Genomic DNA, 16,378 nt, shown 5'->3' with positions numbered 1-16,378 from the left:
AATGCATTCTTACTACTGCTCTTGTTGAAAGTCATTGCTGGTGCTGATTCACTATGAGACGCTGTGTAGTGTGAGCTATGAACTTGCTTGTACTGAGTTCCAGAGGGTGAACTTTAACCCCAAGGACGGATAAATCAGGGCCAGGTGGGAATAAAGAAATTTAAAATCCCCAAACCCACTCTCAAATTATCCACTCTGGTTTTAACGGAGGCAGACAGGATGCGTGGAATACGTGGAGCGGAGGACCCACTCTTGGGGCGAGATTTCGGTGAAATCAGGTTGATTCCGGAGGCCTTTATAAATGGCAGGCAGGACTTGGAAGTGAAGTCCCGCCCCCATTTCCAGCAGATCCTATTTTTGCTGGCGGGAGAAGCGGGAAGAGCTTAAATCACAAACAGGAAACCCTGAACTCAACGGGGCCATCTGAATTTAGTGTTGAGTTGGAACAGACCTCGTTTTCACTGTTGGGAGAATGTCAACCTGTCCTGTGGGTGTCACGAATTTATGGAGGAGGCGTAAAAGCTTTTTAAGGGTGAATAAGATTTGTTTAAGTCTCATAATCTGAAGTTATTTAAATCTCAAGCCCTTTGAAAATGAAAAGAAAGGATCCTGCTGCCAGAGTAAGCAAAAACACTGGCTGTGGGAGTATACTGATTAATAGGCCAACTGGTGTAGCTTAGTTAAAACCACGACCTTCTGCTCCTGTGCTTTCAATAGACTTCATTGTTGACATTTCCCAAGGGCTGTTATTACAGCTGAGACCATTATGAATACTTGATTGAGGCATGGGGCTGAGTTTACATTTTGTTTGACAGTTTTAAGAGGCTATTAAAGGATAGATGTCTTTGATGTGCTTAGTGAATAGAAGTTTGTTTGTTTTTATAACAGATTGATTGCTTGAGGGAATTTAAAATCTTTGGAAGGGTTTCATGAATGAGAATTTTTTTTTCTCTGTATCAAGCGTGTATGAGTGAGTGCTCTCAAATTGTTAGAAGTTTGATTTTTTTTCCCCATTTCCACATGGCCCCTGGGGTCTGAACATAGTGGACACAAGATGAGGTGGCTATAGAGGTGGCATGGGGGTATGAGGGGGAATTGGGGTGCATGGGGAAGTATGAGGAGGCATGAGGATTTGGTAGGGGAGGTGAGAGCTAGAGGGCCGAGCAGTCTTTATAAAACTGAGCCAAAGTCTCAGAGAACCAAGGCAGGCCTTTTAACAAGCCTGCCTGGGCACTTGCCCACTTCTGTGGCTGCCTATGAACTGCCTCTGGAGTCAGCAGACCTGATTTGATCACACCATTGTCAATTCCTCCCTTAACCCCCCCAGCAAAAATTTTACACATAGGAGTCGTTTCCATGGAGACTGGTCTGACCAGGAAATTTCCTGACTCGAGCTTCCCACCTCCATGATGAAAATCTGGCCCCCAGTCCACTTTAACTGAATTATTATTTTTAATGAACAGAAGCCAGGATTCCTGGGCCTCAGGAACCCGAGCAGCTAAAAGGAGGCATTAAAGATCTTCTCTTTGAGAAATGCCTTTATTGCAATGCTTGTGGGCCAGGAGGAGCAGGAGTGTTTCCCTTGGGCCCAACAAGCTAAGCCCTGCACAATCAGACCCCCAAGATTGGCTAAACCTCCACAATGTTCAATTCACCTCCCCAAACCCACAGAATGTCTGACTTCACTCCCTCCACCATGTCCAACACTCATCCCCCTCATCCACCTCTACCCCAGGGCAATGTCAGGCTAACCTGGCATCTGTTCCCCGGCTGTTTTCCAATCCAACAGACAAAGAGCCTGTCAAACAGCTGACTGACAGGTGGGAAACCTGTTCAAAAACCTTACAAGATGTCCTGCTGCTAAATTTGGTGGGTCATTTGGGAAATTTCCAAGGCCAGGGTTTTTTGACTCTCCCGCCCGGCGGGATATTACAGTCTCGCCGAACTGAATGGCGATTTAAGTGGCTCGCTGCATCTGCCGGGGAGTGATGTCCTGTGGCGGGGCTGTAAAATCATGGCCCAAGTTGCACAGCCAACAAATCCTTGGGCCCAGTTTTAAATCTGTACAAGCGGATGGCTCTTAAATGGCTATCAGGACCCTCCCCTACCCTGTCCCCCTAGAATTCTTCCCTGCTCATGAGTAAATATTGGGCCCCCAGTCTCTGTGGCTGATTTACAAATGCAGTTAGCCTAATGACCCGTGATGATAACAACAATAAAGTCGCAAAATCGTTACCATCCCCTCTTCACTCCCAGACCATCCATTCATTGCACATGATGTTGGCTGCACTAGCAATCTATCGCTAGATTGCGATTTGGGCTTATGCTCATCTTGCTACTGATCATCACCAGATTTGGTATCAAATGATGCAGTTTGCAGAAATGTTACTCGATCACGCTGGCTACACAGTTCATTTGTTTATAAAAGACTCACCACCCGAATAGAAGATCCTGGGTGACATAAAGAATACTTTGAGCATTATTTTTACTGCTTTTCTTGATATTTAAAGATTAATACTGTATTTCTTTCTCACCTCCCCTGAGCACATTGGGCCACGGGAGTTTATGTGTTAGTATAGACAGTGAGCAGGCTATTCGACCACAGCAGCATCACAACTGAGCCAAAACCTGTTTTCACCTGCTGGCAAAAAAGCACAGGAGCCTTGGCTGACTCCCTCGCCCTGCTCCAAGGCCTGTTGACACTCTCTGAGTTCGCACTCCAGCATCTTGAAGATGGTGTTGAGGTGGAGGGGGGGAGGGGAATTGGAGGAATCTTCTCTCCAAAAGAATGTACTGTGCACACTCCTGGCCACTGGCAGAGGATGGTGCCCCTCAAAAGGCAGGAGCTGGTGGCTATGAAGCTGTCTGATGACCTGAACCCAAGGAGAATCTGCAGCAATTTCACTTCCGCACCTCACCCCCACCATGACACCTTCACCATAAACGGTGTTGTGACACTGTTTGTGCAAGACCTGAACTGATCTGTGATCAGAAGTAAAAGGAAACAAACTGTTAAATTGGCAATTCTTTCCTCTAAACGTTTTGCAAACTGGTGTGGAGGGGAGTGCATGGTAGACTGTGGGGAGCCCTGATGACAGGAGAAGGGTGAAAATCAAACCTCAGGGACAGGGAGCTAAATAAGAAATAGCAGATAAGGATGTGACATTTCGTAGCCCCAGTTTACAGAAAGATGCTATTCCACTCAGTAAATTAGGGTCGATTCTTTGGTAAAGGAAACCAAAACTTATTCCTGTGCCCTGCTCTCTCTCTTCACAGGCCTGGAACTACCCCTGCTTCAACTATTTATCTGACTTTCAATTAAAATATGCAGCAGTCTTTGTCTTAACCATCCTCAAACTCTAACAATGCTTTGCGTAAAGAAATTTTCCCTACCCTTATGATTGAAGGAGCTCTCCTGGGTCACTTGTAGTTTGTGAATCGCAGCTTCTGTTTCAGAGTGTGTAGTGCGTGCTGTAAGAAAGTGGCAGGTTACTTGGATTCTTCATTTCATTCTTCATCACTCAAGGTAATCAAAAGAAAATGGCATTCTACCTTTTACCTTTGTGTAAGGTGCTGGTGAATGCTAATACACTGATGAGATGTGGCTAATCCCTCATGTAATTAAAAGACAGCCTTAGTTCAATGGGAACACTCATTTTCACTCTCACTTCTAAGTCAGAAGGTTCTGGGTTCAAGCCCCATTCCAGAGATTTGCGCACAAAGCCTAGATCGACCCTCCAAGTGCAGTACTGAGGGAGCGCGGCCCTGTCGGAGGGGCGGTACTGAGGGAGCATGGCCCTGTCGGAGGGTTGATACTGAGGGAGTGCTGCACTGTTAGAGGTTCTGTCTTTCAGATGAGATGTTAACTTGAAGCACGGTCTAATATCTCAGATGGATGGAAAAGATTACTATTTCAAAAGAGAGTAAAGGAGTTCTCCCCAGTTTCCTGGTAGATTTATTCCTCAACTAAGAACATAAGAAATGGGAGCAGGAGTAAACAATGTGGCCTGTCAAACCTGTTTGACCATTCAATACAATTATGGCTGATCTTTGATTTCAACTCAACTTTTCCACCCCTGCTCCCTGATTCCCTGAGGGACCAAAATTCTATCTCAGCTTTAAGTATATTCAATGATGGAGCGTCCATAATCTTCTGAGCTAAAGAATTCCAAAGATTTGAGTGCAGAAATTTCTCCCCATCTCTGTCCTAAATGACTGCCCCCTTATTCTGAAAATGTGTCCATTCCAGGGGGAACAACTTCATAGCGTTTACCCTTTCAAGCATCTTCAGAATCTTCTACGTTTCAATGAGATCACCTCTCATTCTTCTAAACTCTAGAGAATATAGACCCAATTTACTCAGCCTCTCATCATAGGACAACCTTCTCAGCCCAGGGACCAATTTAGTGAACCTTCGCTGTACCGCTTCCACTGCAAGTATATGCTTCCTTAGATATAGAGGCCAAAACTGCACAAAGTATTCCAGATGTGGTCTCACTAGAGCCCTGTATAACTGTAGCAAGACTTCCTTATCCTTGTACTCCAATCCCCTTGCAATAAAGGCCAACCTGCCATTTGCCTTCCTAATTGCTTGTAGAACCGATTGCTGAAGCAAATTATCTGATCATTGATCTCGCTGCTGGCCAGTAAACAGTCCCTCACCACATCTCTCAGAAATTTCTCCAGCAATTCACATGAATTACTTTTGAAGTGCAGTTACTGCTATTCCCTGAGCAACATTTTCCCCTCTCAGATTTGAGAATAGCAAGATCCTGCAAACAGCAAAAAGTCAATAAGAAATGAAAACTTGTGGATGAGTGTGATAACAAGGAACAACATGAAGACTATTTCAAACCAGAACTTGGAGAGAAAACAAAAAAAATGCAGAGAAGAATGTGATGACGGATAGTGCAGTACATGCTGGCTGGACTCTGAACCTACCATGTTCAGTCCAGTTTACATCCGCACAACTATTATTGGGTGTGTAAGGAATAGAGCGATCAGAAGGTAATGGGGGGCCTACTGGATAAATACAGCAGGTTACACACAATTTGTTCTACTGTATTTAATCTGTTCTAATTTTCTCACCTCCTCTCCTGAAGGAGGCTGACTCTTGTTGCAGTGCAAGTCCAAGATGTTGAGCATACCTTCTCATACCCTCCCATCCCTCCTCCAAGTGTCTCGCAGGACATTACGAGATTGTACCAGCTGCAACTTTGGGGAAGAGATCTTTGTAATTAAACTTCTGTAACCAGAAACTCAGAAGGAGCCAAGACTGAGCAGTATGCCTTGTTCAGCATGAGGTCTTGCTGGGCATTTTTTCCCCAGTGATGATGATGATGATGATGGATTCTCCCAGCACTTCAACACTGCTTATTGACCCGACCAAAGCTTTTGACACAGGGGAGGTCTGCAGAAGGTTCTGTACAAAAGCTGCATGAAAAGATGATCAGTGTCATTCACTCGTTTCAGGATGGCATGACGGCCAACATGAAGCAAAGTGGTGCATCATCAGATGCCTTTTCTGTCATCAATGGCACTGAGTAAGACTTTGTATTGGTTCCAGCTCTGTTTGCCATATAGTTCTTGGCCATGCTCCAGTATTCACTCAAAGGTCTTGACACGGGAATACACATTCAATTCAGGACAAATGGCAACCTCTTCAACTTGCAAAGACCTGCACAAAGGTTAGTGAACAGCTATTGAGTGAATCCTTGTTTGCGATTGACCGTGCTCTCACAGAACATATTCCACAGGATTCAGCTTGTTGGTCGCTTTTCCCTAGACTTTAGAACACTTTGTCCTGACAATAAGTCTGAAGAAGATGGAGATCTTGTATCAACCCGCTTCTGGCCATATACTCCAAGATCCCATGGTTACTATCAACAACACACCCCTGTCTTGAGAGTATCCTCTTCCATAACACTATGCTGGATGACAACATTTTCCCCAGCAACCCAGAACAATATCACAAGAACAAGAATTAGAAGCAGGAGTAGGCCACTTGGGCCCTTGAGCCTGCTCCTCCATTTGATAAGATCATGGCTGATCTGATTGTGGCCTCAACTCCATTTTCCTACCCGTTCCCCCAGAACCCTTGACTCCCTTGTTGATCAAAAATCTATCTAACTCAGCATTGAATATATTCAATGACCCAGCCTCCACTGCTTTTTGGAGAAGAGAACTCTGCAGATTATCGACCCGCAGAGAAAAAAAAAATTCTCCTTATCTCAATCTTAAATAGGAGACTCCTAATTTTTGAACTGTGCCCCTAGTTCTAGATTCCCCTCTACAAAGGGAAACATCCCCTCAGCATCCATCTTGTCAAGTCCCTTCAGGATTTTATAAGATCACCTCTCATTCTTCTAAACTCTTATGGGTACAGGCCCAACCTGCTCAACCTTTCCTCATAAGATAATCCCTTCATCCCATGAATCTGTCGAGTGAACCTTCTCTGAATTGCAAGTATAACCTCTCTTAAGTAAGGAGACCAAAACTGTACATAAAGTGGCATTTGAGCCTCCCATGATCTCCAAGTTGTCTTTTTCTATTGCTCAGCCTAGTTCACTGTCCTTCCTGAAATTGGAGACATATTTCTAAAATGAAAGTACAGCAGACACTGAAATTGCAAAGACCTGACCCAGTAAAGCAAAGTGTGCATCAAAGTGAGGCACAAGAGAATGGAAAGAGAAAGAGGAAACTCCACTCTCCAGGTCCAGAGAGAAAATACTGAGAAATGATTAATGTTTGAAGATAAAAGTCAGGTTAATGTTCTAGGTGGGAGTTCTGCTGAAAGATCCTACCTGACTATTAATCTGTGTTTTCTGTTTCAGATGTCAATACAATTCCACTAATTTCTGCTTTTCCTTTCATCACAATATACAGATCATATTACAGTCTTAGAATAAATAGATAGGAACCATCAAGGAAGAGAAAGGGTCACTGAATCCATTAAAGTGCATTTTTCCACTATCTTAAAGAACAAAGAACAAAAAAAAGTACAGCACAGGAACAGGCCCTTCAGCCCTCCAAGCCTGCGCCGATCATATTGCCCGTCAACTAAAACATTTTGTACTTCCGGGGTCCGTATCCCTCTATTCCCATCCTATTCATGTATTTGTCAAGCTGCCTCTTAAACACCACTATCATACCTGCTTCCACCACCTCCTCTGGCAGCGAATTCCAGACACTCACTACCCTCTGCGTAAAAAAACTTGCCCCGCACATCTCCTTTATAATTTTCTCCTTTCACCTTAAATCTTTGTCCCCTAGTAATTGACTCTTCCACCCTGGGAAAAAGCTTCTGACTATCTACTCTGTCCATGCCACTCATAATTTTATAAACTTTAATTAATTCTTAGATAAAACCCAATCCCTTTATTAAACTATTTCATTGAAGCACATCCCTCATTAATCTAAATACGTCACCAAACTCTTTCCTTTAAGCTTATTGCCTTTGTAGCTGCCATCAGTATCATTCTTCACCTGTGAACCTGAGGACCCACATTGGAGAAAGTTACTGCTTCACCTGATACCGCATTCACCTGCAATCCAGGTGTGTGCACGTGTCCAGCTACAGCTTGCTGTGTAGCAATCAGGTGCAAGATCCTTTCTTAATGATGGACAGTGGGTGTTTAATGTTACAATAAGGTAGACAAGACTGTGAACCATGCTAGAGAACAGTCCTCAATCCATTAAAACTGTGTTATTTAATTGCTTCCACCTTTGCCTTAGCTCATCTGCTGCTGCAACCTCAACCATGTCTCTATATCTTCCAGATTCAACTTTTCCAGTGCTGGCTGTCCCACCTTGCACTCTTCATAAACGTGAGCTCATCTAAACTCTCCTGTCCATGTCCTAACTCACACCAATCATGCCCTGTCCTACATTGTTTCCCATTCCTTGTGCATTCATTGTGAAATCTTCATCTTTGTTTTCAAATCCCTCCATGGCTATCCCTGTAATCTCCCCCAGCTCCACAACTCTCTGAGATTGCTGCACTTCTCCAATTCTGGCTCTTGAACATCCCCAATTTTTATTGCTCCACTGATTTAACTTCAGCTTCCTGGATCCTAAACTCCTTAATTCCCTCCCTAAACTTCTACCTCTCTCTCCTTTAAGATGCTTTTCAAAACCTACGTCTTTGGCAAAGCTTTTGCTCACCTGTCTAATATCTCTATGTGGATGTGTGTCAAATTTTGACAAAATTAAAAGGCTGTTTAATTGGTGGGGAGGCTGAAGGACATTTGATGATATCTCCAGGAACACAAGTAACCTTAGCAAGCAAAATTAGAGAATAAAATTAGAGCAGATGAGGATTCAATACGGTCTAACTGTGGTCCAGCGGTAGCTGCACGTAATAGCAACTAGAGGACTTACCCCGCAAAGAGGAATCAGAAACGTGGCTACTTGGAAACCCACACACAGAATCAGTCGAGGTTGAGCATTGCGAATCTAAATAGAAAATTACACAACATCCTACTGAACTGTGCAAACTACTTTCCACCTTTTATACATCTACAATCAGCCTCATCGATCAGGCTCTGAAATTCTGATTCAGTGTAAATGGGACTGGGATGGGATCTAGCAACACAGATTCTGCATCATTGGTGCCCTTAGGAGAAACTCTGGGTGGTGAAGGATGATGGTAGCTGATGGGAGAGGTAGGATGGAAAGGAAGGTTTGAATCGTCTGCCTGCCACTAAGTTATTCGGATGTATATGGATTGGGGTGGGGGTTGGGCCAGGGCGAGTTTATTGACCATACACTCTGGGATAACTTTAGAGAAAATCGCTTGCTGATTACTGTTGTTGTGGCAGTGTGGTCCTGGAGACCCTCCAAACCAATCCAGATGCTTGATCATCAGGGGAGGATAACTGGGGGTTAATTAATTATAAAAATGCTGCACTATCTCCACTGGATGTGTCAGGTTTAAAATGCACCTCTTGCTGACTCTCCTCTTCATTGGGACAGCATGACGATGCTCTGACTTTGTAGCTGGTGAGTGGGGATTCTTCTGACACAGACTCTGATCTCTGTAGTTTGGGACAGGGTCTGGACCTCCTCACACTTTGCTCCATTTTCACTAGATTGCAGAGGGCATTGATCAGAATTTCAGAGCCAGACCTTAAAATTTCTAGGTAATTAAGTGTGTAACTAATATTCTCAGTTGCTAGCATTTGCTAATATACTGGGATCCTGGACAGTGTTGGCTCAAACCTTATACCGAATGCCTGTGCTTTTACAGCCCTAGAGTTGCGAATGCAGGTTGAAATGGAATTATCCTGTTTACAACATAAAATGGAAAGCAACACAGTCATTGCACAATATGCAGCAGTGACAATCATCATGCAACATGAAACTTGAGTGACAGGATCATTCATCATGAAAAAGGTGAGTATTCCTTTGGTAACAAGGAATTTAGCTTCTAAAATAGAACAACTAAAAGCTTCCTTTTGAGACCTTGCCTAACATATTTGTATATCTGTGTTTGGTTGTTATGGGGGTTGTTTGGAGTTTGGGTGTGTGTGCACATGTTTGCTCCTCCCATATTCCAGCTGTTATCATTCCCCTGCATTTTCCTAACACAAAAAAGGACCTTCTCACTTAAATATCCTCCCTGAAAACATCCAAACTAATTCTCTTAAAATCCCAGTTTTGCCACAGCTGCCAGTTAAAGCAGTTATAACACAACCTAACAAAGTGGGACTTCAGGGGGGCAATGGGTTAGCTACTGGCTTCCACTTACAGAAATTGGGCATAGATCCAGTCCACCCCAATCTGGGTTGGTGTCCGGACAATCCACATTCCTAGAAGGGCTACAGGAGATCAGTTTCTGTCCTGTGAATGTTCCAAAACTTCAGAGACTCTCAGTCTGACAATTGCCCCTGGAGTTTCCAGTTTCATACCAGTTTATAGAGACCATGAACCCATAGCACATAACTGGACTGCAAATGACACCAAGAGGCACAGCCATATGAACCAGGTTTCAGGAAGTAATCCAATTGGAGAGGAAGGGCTGGAAAATAAATGAGAAGGTGCAGGCAAAGATTTAATTCCATACATATTCCAAACACTATGTGGGCTACACCAGAAACCTACCATCATTTTCAGAAAGATCTTCAGTTTTTTCAGGCTTGCTGCCCTCATCAGCCACTGTAGGGCCTATTGTGGTTTAAAATTAGAGATTTTAAAATTCTATCCAAACAACTTTTACTTCATCTAATCAACCCTATCATCAAGAATCAGGATTATGAGGGAGGACTTTGAAAATCTGACAATCCCATTGTTTATAATGCTCCTGTCTGCAAATCCTCTAATCACACCCTGAACTGTGCTTGCAAATCCCCTGTGTGTGCTGAATTTCTCTTCCTTCATCAACACCCAAGTCTTTGAGCCCCAAGTGATGTGCCCTATTTATAGTTACAGTTTTCAGGAGGTAGCTCTATGTTCCACACAAGTCTTCTCTCCCTCTACTTCACCTCACCCTATCAACATATCTTTCTAATCCTTTCTCCGTTATATACTGGTATCTGCATAAATTCATCTATACTATTGATTTCTACCACTTTTGTGTAGTGATTTCCACATTCCTGCCACTCCCTGAGTAAAGAACATAAGAACAGGAGGAGGTTACTTAGCCCCTTGAGCCTGCTCCACCATTCAATGAGATCACGGCTGATCTGCAACCTAAGTCCATACACCCACCTTTGCCCCATATCTCTCAATACCTTTGGCTACCAAAATCTATCACTTTCTGCTTGTAGGAGAGTCTAGGACTAGGGGGGCATAGTCTATTTTAAAATTAACAATTAATCTGGCATCGATTGTCATTTGCACAAGAGAATTCCAAATACTTACCACCCTTTGTTGTAGAAGTGTTTACAAATTTCACTCCTGAAAGGTCTGGCACTAATTTTTAGGCTATGCCCCCTAGTCCTCGACTCTCCTACCAGCAGAAATAATAGTTTCTCCCTATCTACCCTAAGAAATTTCTCCTGAATGCCTCATTGGATTTATTAACCACTATCAAATTATGACTCCCTCACAATTGGAAACATCTTCTTTACATTTTATTCCATTAGAAATTAACACTAGTGTTTTGTTTTCACTTGTTAGGCCTTTTTAACCTGCAATGTTTATATCTTTTATGAATCTGTCCTCCTAGATCTCTTTAACTCTCTTCCCTATTTAGTTTTAGTTTCCAAGGAATAGTTAGCTGCATTATTCATCCTATCAAAATGTACCATCTCACATTTAGCTATATTCAAATTCATTTGGCATTTATACAAATATTCTGCAAATTTGTTAATATCACCTAGTGTTTTGTTACAGTATTCCACAATTTGGTGTCAGCTTCAAATTTTGGTAAACTTTCGATTGCTAAGTCTAAATTATTTTATCCTCTATCTGTCTCTAATTTATTAATTTTCTCCTTCCTCTCTATCTTAAATGTTTTGATATTCTTTGAATTCTTCTAATATCATGTATATTATTCAACATTCCTGCCATTTCAGTGTCATTATCTTGTTTATCTTGTGTCCTTAATTGGCCCTATCCCTATCTCAATGTTATTTTGTTATTTATGTGTATATGGAATACTTTATAATTTCTTTTTATGTTCTTTAATAATTTCATTCCATAATTCCTTTTTGGCTTCCTAATTATTTTTTGACATCTTTCCGAATCATTTTGAATTCTCTTTAGTCATCCTCTCCTTTATTGTCCATGTACTTAATGTATGCCACTTTCTTTATTTTCAAATTTACTCTTATTTCTTTATCCATCCATGATGTCTCATTATTGTCTAGTTTGTCCTTATCCTTGGCAGAATATATTCCCCCTGAATACTCTTAATTACTTTTAAGATATTTCACTGCTGTTTTATCCCTTTGTTAATACTTTTTCCAGTTTATTTCCCTTACTTCCATCCTTATCCTCTCATTATTAGCTTTTTTCCAATCTATTGCTTTAGTCCTTATCTTAGGTATGTCTCTCTCAATAATTTTCTTTATCTTTTGTGATCACTATTGTCATGATGCTCCCCTATGCTTACTTTAATGACAAAGGATTTGCTGGTGTCATTTAAACTCTCCTGTATTCAACTCTACCATAGACTTTTCCTTTTGCTCTTTTTTCTACCCTCTTCCTTTCACTTGCTCAAAGCCTATTACCAATGTTTTCAGTTCTGATGAAAGCTCATTGGTCTGAAATGTTAGTTCTGCTTCCCTCTTCATAGTTGCTGTACGACCTGCTGAGTCTTTTCAGCATTTTCTGTTTTTATTTTGGCTTTTCAGCATTCACGGTATTTTGCTTTTGTGTCAGGAACTAATGAGCCCAGCACACTCTCCATGTTCTGAGCCTCATTCCCTTTTGTACCCATTTCCCTATTTGGGACACTCTTGGTGTCTGAGGTGCAGTACAGACCTCATTGCTCCCTGCCTAAATTTCCAACAATGAAGGAATGAAAACTTGTAAATGACTCAAGGACCAGAAACACCAGGAAGCACATTTCAAAACCACACATGGACAGAAAACAAAATGACTAAGAGCAGACAGGAATCTCACATAGTAATTGTGTTTCAACACCCATTACAAGTTCATTGTAGTTTTCACCCAGAGGGTGGTGAGAATCTGGAACTCACTGTCTGAAAGGGAGGTAGAGACAGAAACTCTAATCGCATTTAGAAAGCACTTGGAAATGCATTTTCAGTGCCGTAACCTACAAGGCTACAAACCAAGAGCTGGAAAATAGGATGGCTACCTGTTGGCTGGCACTGACACGATGGGCTGAATGGCATTTTGTTTTGTAAGTTTCTAAGATTCTATGCTGGCTGTAATCTAAACCTACCCTGCTCAGCCCCTTCTCCATCTCAAAGTTTAGCACCAAATGGTTGAGAAACTTCTTGATCAGAAGGCTTTTGGGAGCCTATGGTATAAATACAGCAGGTTACACAAAACCTATTCAACAATTTGAGCTATATTTAAATCTTTCTGCTAACTTTCTCGCTTCCTTTTTGAGGTACAGTTCAAGAGCACCTTCTGGCTATCCCCCCTTCTACCTTCACCCTTACTGCCACACATGGCAAATACATTGTTCCTGTTGGATAGTTAGAATGTATTTCACTATTGAATTCATTTAACACTTTAAACAGCTCCATCTTCTAAACTCATGGGAATACAAGCCAGGTTTATGCAAGTTTTCCTCAGAATTTAGACTCTAAAGCCTGATGTCATTTTGGTGAATCAGCATTAGACCTGCACCATGGTCAGTATATCCTTGCTGCCCAAAACTGAACACAGTACCCCAGATGTGGGTGGAATTTAATCCAGGTAATGGGGATCTTGCCTGCCAGCTGCAGAGCCAGTGACAGACCCACGTTCCCTCCTTCAGGGAAGAACTGCTGTATTAAGGGCCAGTCAGGCACTTAAGCAGCCAGCAGCAGGCCTTTCCTGGGAATCCTGTCCCCGAGAGCGGCTGACAAGCAGTAGTAGCTGCGGGCAATACACCCACCAGTGGCCCAGCATCAGCAAGGGACCCAGGCCACAGGCAAGGGCAGAATGGGGGTGTCAAGAAGAGGGGGAAAGGGGCAGTCAGAGGAAAGGGCAGGGGAATGGCTCTCAACAGGCCCTCCCATTTCTTTCCGTGTCCCTTGATCAGCCACTGAGTGCCTGTGAACAAGGGTCACCTCCTTGAGTTTGTTGTTCAAGCTTCCCATGTGGTGACTGCTCCAGTCTCCACTGGTTGAGTACCAGCAGTAGTGGAATGAAGTCCTTAAGTCGACATTAATTGCCCATTGACAAAGCGTGCTGAGCAGCTGCAGCACCAGCCCAGACATTTCACCCATAGTCTAAGGCAGATGCCCCAATGAGACACAACTCAGGGGCTATTGAGCCCAGCATGCACTCTGCACCATGACCCCAAGCCCTTTTGCACCCTTTGCTATAACTGGGGCACTCTTAGTGTCTCAGGCATCTTGCCAGCTTCTAGGCTTCCTGCCCAATTCTCCAAGGAGTAAGAACCCAATGTGCTTCACTCCCTCAGTCACCTGGCATTGAGTTATCATTCTCTGAAGTAGCACAAAGAAGACTGGCATTTAAACAGCAGCTCATCGCATCTCAGAAACAATTCCAGCACTTTTGAAATGTAGTCACTGCTAATGCAAACATGGCTCTCCTATCACACGATGAAAACTTGTGGATGAGTTTGATAACAAGGAACAACAGGAAGATTATTTCATCGGCAGCAACTTGGATAGGAAACAAAATCAGAAACAGCAGATGCAAATCTAATGTCATCATTGTGTCTGGCAGTCAGTTCACATTGGTAATCCTCTGGACCTACCCTGCTCAGCTCTCTTTCCATATGGACGAAGTGCCCTGGACGATCGAGGAACTTTTTGATCAGTAGATACCTGGTATTCTATTACATAAATACAGCAGGTCACAGAAAATCTATTCAACTATAACAGCTATACTTGATCTTTTTTTCTAAGTTTTTCACTTCTTCTCCTAAGGAACCTTACTCTTGCTCAGGTAGGCTTCCAAACTACATTCCCGCAATCCACCCTGGCTCCTTCACATGTGGGTGCAGACAGTAAATGTCAGTTGGCATTTTGATGGTGGAGAAGGTATTGATGCCATAGGTGGATTGTATAGAAAGTCAAGTTTGTGGAGGCAGAAAGGAGGGATTAACATTTCTGGTTGACGTTCCTTCCATCTGAGATGGTAACTCTACCATCCTCTGTTCACAGACACTGTCTGATCCACTGAGTGTTTACCAGCAATTTCTTTTATCACACATTTTCCACATATGCAGCATTCTATTTTTGGAAATACATTCCCCCAATTATTGAATGAAGAGGAAGCAAACAGATCCTCCCTTGATATGCTCACTTGCACAGATTCTCCCTCAGTATATATGCATGCAAACACCCTCCCTTGATAAAATTACAGATCCTTCTTTTTGTAACCCCACATACAGTTCCTTCCTCACTGTATCACACACTCAGCTCCATTGTATTAATCTGCCAAGAAAGAGTTCTCCTGCTTTCCCCATGTCTGTGCCCATCAGTTGGCACCACCCTTAAAGACATGTTGCTCTTTAATAATGCAAAATAGTTGATATGCACAGATTGCAACAGGCAAACCTGGAGGGTAAACACAATGCACCCTTTTTATGTCAATATTTTTCAGACAGCAGAAAGAGCAGTTTGTAATACAAGAGAGTAATTAAATGAAGAGCATGGCTAGGAGTGAGCTGTATAATTTAATGGTGCCAACCTGCCAGCGCTTCACTCATGGGGCAATAATTCACCTGTGAGAATCAGTTATGGAAAATGTGACTTCTTCATCTGATGCCCCATTCACCTGATATCCAGGTGCATCTGTGTGTCTGTTGAGCTACAGCTCACTTTAGAGTAACCAGCAGCATGATTCCTTTCTCTCACTCCACCAGCCCAATAACTGCTCTTTGTGAAATTAGGGACTGCCAGGTAAAATCTCCAGATGTTAATCATTAATCTTCTGGACACTGCTGTGAGCAATCCTGGAGAAAGATCACAGAGAGGGTATTTTTAAAATTGTTCTTGAGCATCTAATTCATTTTTCAATGAAAAGGTATTGGTGATGAGGATTAAAGACTGACTGGCGAGGTAGTTTGAGGTCCTTTGATCATTCCTCTGGGAATGTGTGGCCAAGGCTGGCGACATCTCATCACATCAGAACTCAGGAACAGACAAAATCAAGAAGATCAGATGAGGGTGTGTCCCAGTATAACTGCGATCTGGCAGTGAATACACACACAGTGGCAACCAGAGAACCTGGTATAACTGTAATCCAGGGGTGAATACACACTGCACCAACTGGAGAACCTGGTATAATTGCGATCCAGCGGTGAATACACACACTGTGGCAACTAGAGAACTTGGTATAACTGTGATCAGGCGGTGAATACACATGCTGCGCCAACTAGAGAACCTACCCCGAGGAGACAGATCAGAACTGGGACCACTTTCAGATGAATAGAGCCCACAGACAGAATCTGACGAGCTGTAATCTGTTGTTTCAAAATAAGAGATTACACAAACAACGGTTAATTGTGTTAACTACATTCCATCTGTTTACCAATCTCTAAACAACCTCATGAAGGATGCTATGAAGTTCTGATTGAAACAAAGCTATAAGTGGAGCTGGGTTGGCCAGAGCATATTCCACTCTGCGTGGGGGTTCCCTTAATGTTGTGGGCATGGGGTTGGGGGGGAAGGGAAGGGAAATACAAGGGAGTTCAATCTACCAGCAGCCCACTGCACCATTAAATCAATGTGTGTCTGGGTGGGCACCTCGGGGATACTGAATATTACATCCTGGGCACATTTTA

The 16,378-nt window shown here is 42.8% G+C and overlaps 1 protein-coding gene across 15 annotated transcripts in view; it reads right to left on the bottom strand.

Annotated features, from left to right (window-relative positions):
- Nucleotides 1-16,378, bottom strand: part of odad4 (outer dynein arm docking complex subunit 4) — an 85,855-nt gene that overhangs the window by 34,984 nt on the left and 34,493 nt on the right. For 6 of the 15 annotated variants that reach the window (XM_041173831.1, XM_041173821.1, XM_041173825.1 and 3 more), the window contains 5 exons: nucleotides 15,983-16,057; nucleotides 14,345-14,422; nucleotides 10,102-10,164; nucleotides 8,380-8,454; nucleotides 3,394-3,471 (listed from right to left, as the gene is read on the bottom strand). The exons of 3 other annotated variants lie outside the window; for them this stretch is intronic. In XM_041173831.1, coding sequence (XP_041029765.1) covers nucleotides 3,394-3,471; nucleotides 8,380-8,454; nucleotides 10,102-10,164; nucleotides 14,345-14,422; nucleotides 15,983-16,057 — 369 coding nt within the window. The remainder of the gene's footprint in view (nucleotides 1-3,393; nucleotides 3,472-8,379; nucleotides 8,455-10,101; nucleotides 10,165-14,344; nucleotides 14,423-15,982; nucleotides 16,058-16,378) is intronic. 6 more of the 15 variants (XM_041173829.1, XM_041173832.1, XM_041173830.1 and 3 more) reach the window with 4 other exon arrangements.

Source organism: Carcharodon carcharias, chromosome 23 (genome assembly GCF_017639515.1).
Source record: "Carcharodon carcharias isolate sCarCar2 chromosome 23, sCarCar2.pri, whole genome shotgun sequence".
NCBI lineage: Eukaryota > Metazoa > Chordata > Chondrichthyes > Lamniformes > Lamnidae > Carcharodon > Carcharodon carcharias.
This window is presented reverse-complemented; position numbering and strand designations above follow the sequence as displayed.